This window comes from Sitodiplosis mosellana, unplaced genomic scaffold (genome assembly GCF_009176505.1).
Source record: "Sitodiplosis mosellana isolate CC-2019 unplaced genomic scaffold, AAFC_SMos_1.0 Smas_scaffold_38, whole genome shotgun sequence".
Lineage (NCBI taxonomy): Eukaryota > Metazoa > Arthropoda > Insecta > Diptera > Cecidomyiidae > Sitodiplosis > Sitodiplosis mosellana.
This window is the reverse complement of record NW_022595280.1, coordinates 1,547,306-1,551,605: the sequence shown is the minus strand read 5'-3', so window position 1 is coordinate 1,551,605 and position 4,300 is coordinate 1,547,306. Positions and strand designations below refer to the sequence as shown.

The 4,300-nt window shown below is 40.4% G+C and overlaps 1 protein-coding gene across 1 annotated transcript in view; it reads right to left on the bottom strand.

Annotated features, from left to right (window-relative positions):
• Positions 1 to 1,422: 1,422 nt before the first annotated feature.
• Positions 1,423 to 4,300, bottom strand: part of LOC129569675 (putative vitellogenin receptor) — a 23,414-nt gene continuing 20,536 nt past the window's right edge. Inside the window, exons 3-6 of the mRNA XM_055448775.1 lie at positions 4,078 to 4,237; positions 3,675 to 3,923; positions 2,166 to 3,601; positions 1,423 to 2,075 (exon numbers count right to left, since the gene is read on the bottom strand). Of these exons, the coding sequence (XP_055304750.1) occupies positions 1,698 to 2,075; positions 2,166 to 3,601; positions 3,675 to 3,923; positions 4,078 to 4,237 (2,223 nt within the window). The 3' untranslated portion in view covers positions 1,423 to 1,697. The remainder of the gene's footprint in view (positions 2,076 to 2,165; positions 3,602 to 3,674; positions 3,924 to 4,077; positions 4,238 to 4,300) is intronic.

The following is a 4,300-nucleotide window of genomic DNA, read 5'->3' as shown; positions in this document are numbered from 1 at the left end:
AACATAAACGTAAAGATCGAAAAGGTGCCATATTAAGATTTCCGTGAATTGTCTGTGTTAAGATGCGACACGTAGATGGTCGTTTATTTGGCATTTTCCCTATGTCATGTTTGTGAATCGTGTTTTTTTTCTTGCTCCCTCTCTCTCTCTCTTAAAATCTTATCTCAATATTTAAGCAGCCAACAGCCACCACAAGGCATGTTATTTGCATTGCCAAGTGCGTATCACGCCCGAACGTAATTTTGTCAAGTTCAGTTGAATTCATGCACGTATCGGATTCAATCAAGTCGTTGCAACAACAACAACAACAGCAGCGACATAGCCGAAGACACACGTCCGATCGAATTGTCAGGCTGGGAAATTGAAGAGTTTGTGCGCGCGCGCGTTTGAGAGAGTAAATCGTTGACAATTTCGTCGGTCGATTGATATGAAACAATCGAATGTATGAGTGAAGCGGTGAAGAAATCATTTAATCGTAAATTATAATGATATAGGCATTCAAACACCTTTGACCTTCTGTGTGATCGGCATTGGTCTTTTACAGTTAGGCGCTCGCGCACGCGCAACAGCAACAAAAAACTAAACGCAAATAAATGATTATATGTATTATTCTACACGGCAAAACGAAGAATACACCGATCTCGTGAATGTGATCATTCATCGGTAATTTTCGAATTCCCACGAAATTGCTTCAATTTCCTTCGCCATTTGGTGCTTTTGTTTTATTTTCCGTAGTGTGGCTGTATGCCACAGAGATTAATAGGCCAACAATGAAAATAGCAACGTCGTCCGTCTATTATTACGGAACAGAAACAAATCCTGATTACTTCCAATTTAACGCAAGCTCACCATTTTTTCGTCTTCTTCTGCCGTTGATTGCTCGCCGTGCGACAACCGGCTACAGCAGCACCACATTCAATTGCGACGAATGCAGCGCAACAAACTTTGTAAATGCATGCAATAACCAAATGAAGCGTTTTCCGTGTACGCGATTAATTCAAATGAGAGAGAGAAAGAGAGCGAGAAGCATTGCACATACATTTTGGTGCGATGACACAGAGCAAACGAGAAAGTGAGTGTGAGACAAGGCGAACGAGCCACGACGGAATTGAGCTGCAGTCGTGATATAGAAAAAAAATTGAGATATTTTTTTGATATGCAAATCATTTCCGACGAACTTAATGTCACACATTGTTTTTTCCACTGTACGCACAGAGTACAGCGCCTATATTCACTTGAACTGCGCTCGTTGAATCGATGGCACTCGGCGATGCTCGCGAACTCATTACGTTTCATTTAGTGGGAAATGTATCGTCATATCATTCATCACATTTGCCTAGGCTCGCGCTCTTTTCCTCTTCAATCTGTCTTTCTCTTTCTTTCTCTACGGACGATTGGCTAATAGAATAACAAATACGTCAATTTTAAACGTCTTCGAAATGGCCCGCATTTATTATATAGTATATACATTACTCGTTTTTTCTGTGTATCACAATGGCTTGAGCAATAGCTCATTAAAATCAATAGTGAATTAAATTTTACAATCAATGTTCGATACAATATTGCCTATGACTTGATAGCGCTGACAATTTACAAATTTACAATTTTGTCATTTTTGCTCCTGAAAAACTAGGAATATAGGGCATTTTTTTCTTTAAATATTTAACAAAAAGCCATCGGCTGTTTCTAATAACTACTTAAAATAATAATTTTTGCGTGTCATCGCTTGTTATGGGAGTGGATAGATCAGTAATTTCTTGCTCTTCAATCATTGTTGATGGTGGCGGCACATCGCCTCGATGGTTGTTGTTGTTATTCTGACGATGGATCATGATTTCATTGAGTTTACACATTTTCACACGCGCCGTTTCGATTGCCGACCTGGGATTCTCGAAATGCATGCTAATCGTGTGGTTAGTCTTGGTAAAAAAACGCTTGTAAACAAAAAGTCCCCCCATTACAAGTGCTATCAACAATGCGATTATGAGGAGTGTGCTTAAAACAGTTTTTGCCATGCTGCCCGATTCCTCTTCCGAACCGTTTTGATGGAATAGCGGCTGGTTTTGTTGTTCAGTCTAAAAACAAATGGGAAACATTTTTTTTCAATCAATTGAATGAGTATGTGATGTCTGTTTGCGTACGCAACACGCAATATATGCACTTACCATGCATTCAACGCCAGCCCCAACCGATTGACCAAAATCACAGATGCATTTAGCACCCATATCGGATGGAGTGCAAATCGTATTGCACTTGTTGTTCGCACACAAGTTTTCGGTGGATTTTTGTCGCGATTTGTGTGCGATTACTAGATTATCCACATGATTGACGTTCAGCGGGAATTGTTGGCAACGTCGGTCACCATACATTGGGCATTTGACAATTATTTTCGATCCAGCATTCGACACATAAGCATGACTCTCGAACAGTGTGATTTCGATGGGTCGTGTTATGAACTCGTTTCGGGCAATCATCAGTTGTTTTCCCGTTCCATCGTATCGCACCGACCAAATCGTTTTCGTCTCCAAGCCCACATAGTAGATGCGTTCCGTGTAAAAGTCACATGTTATTGACGGCACGAAAAACGAATCTTTGGTTATCATTTGCTTATGACTACCGTCCAATCCGTGTGCAATGATTTTACTCTCGGGCATGGTGAATTCGAATTTTTTTACAATCACATAGAACAGGCGATGATGCAGTGCATCAACGGCAAGCGATTTGATGTGTTCGCCTTCTTTAAATTCAATCAATGTGATACACTTGCGATTTTCCATGTGACACACTTTGATGGCCACTGATTTATCGATGAAATACACGTTGTCGGTAATCCAATCGACAGCCACATGTGTTGGCATACCAATATTTGTTACCGTATTCACAGCAGCACCGTCTTGTGTAAAATTAAATTCGTACAATGCACCGCTGTCTTCTATGGTGAAATACAGCATTTTTTTGTCGAAATGCATATCGAGACCGACAATCTTCGAATCATTCGTAGATTTTATGGGCGTCAAAAAGATATGATCTAATCGGTAAATTGTATCGAATGACGAGTAAAACATAAACATTTTGCTATTCGTTGATTTGCATGACATTTTATCGGTGCTCAATGCAAAGCCACTGAAACAAGAACATCGATATGATCCAAATGTATTTTCGCACTTTTGTGCACACGGCGAATGGCCGCTTGTGCATTCGTTGATGTCGCTACATGATTTTTTGTCGGGATTCAGGGAATATCCATCGTGACAGGCACAAACTGGACCATTCGGTGATCGAGCGCATATTTGATCGCATGGTGAATTCTTACATGCTGTTGCACAGTTCGCTCCCTCATCTGAACCATCTTCGCAATGGGGTTTGTTATCGCAAACATGGTCCCAATCAACACATTCTTCATTTTTACATTTAAACTCGTCATCTGAACAGGCCGGGTGATAATAATGGTGATCGGCGGTGCTGTTGCCACACTTCAATTCATCGCTTCCATCTTTACAGTCCTTATGATTGTCACAACGCCATTTCATTGGTATGCACTCACTTGGACCACACTTGAACTCATGCTCTGTGCACTGGTCACAATCCAATTCATCTTCACCTGTTTATTGATTTAGTTTGGAAATTGAATGGGATTTCAATTTTTCTGATAAGAATATTGCTTCCGTGTTTACCTTTGGGACAGTCAGCGTATCCATTGCATCGTTTACTCATATCTAAACAGATTGTTTTGTTATTTCTGCATTGGAACATTTTTGTTTCGCCATCACCACATACGATCTCCACTTGATCCTTGTTCCAAGCCTCGCAACCGGTTTCATCCGAGAAGTCACCGCAATCGTTGGCGCCATTGCACCATAATGATTTTGAAATGCATGTTCCATGCTCGCACTGCATCATATCGTCCGTGCATTTTTCGGGGGCTGTAGAATTTGAAGAAGGAAAATAGAATTCAATCAAATTTACGAATGAAGTTGTCATTTTCAAACGAAGAATTCAATATGTGCTTTTCGAGTTGGCCATAAGGCCAAGATGGAATGAAATGCGAAGAGAAAAAAAACCATTTGTCATGCTTACGGCAATTTTCCTCATCATTTGAGCAATCCAAGGCGCCATCACAAACCCAGGCAGTCGGAATACATTGATTGTTTGAGCATTTAAATTCTTTAGCGTTGCAAGTTCTGCTCTCCGACTGACGACAGGTAGTTTCAAGCTCATCTTCGCCAGTTGCACAGTCCTATGTAGAAAGGGCAAAATATGATTAGAAACAATAAATTATTTAGAAATGGTTTTAGCTTTA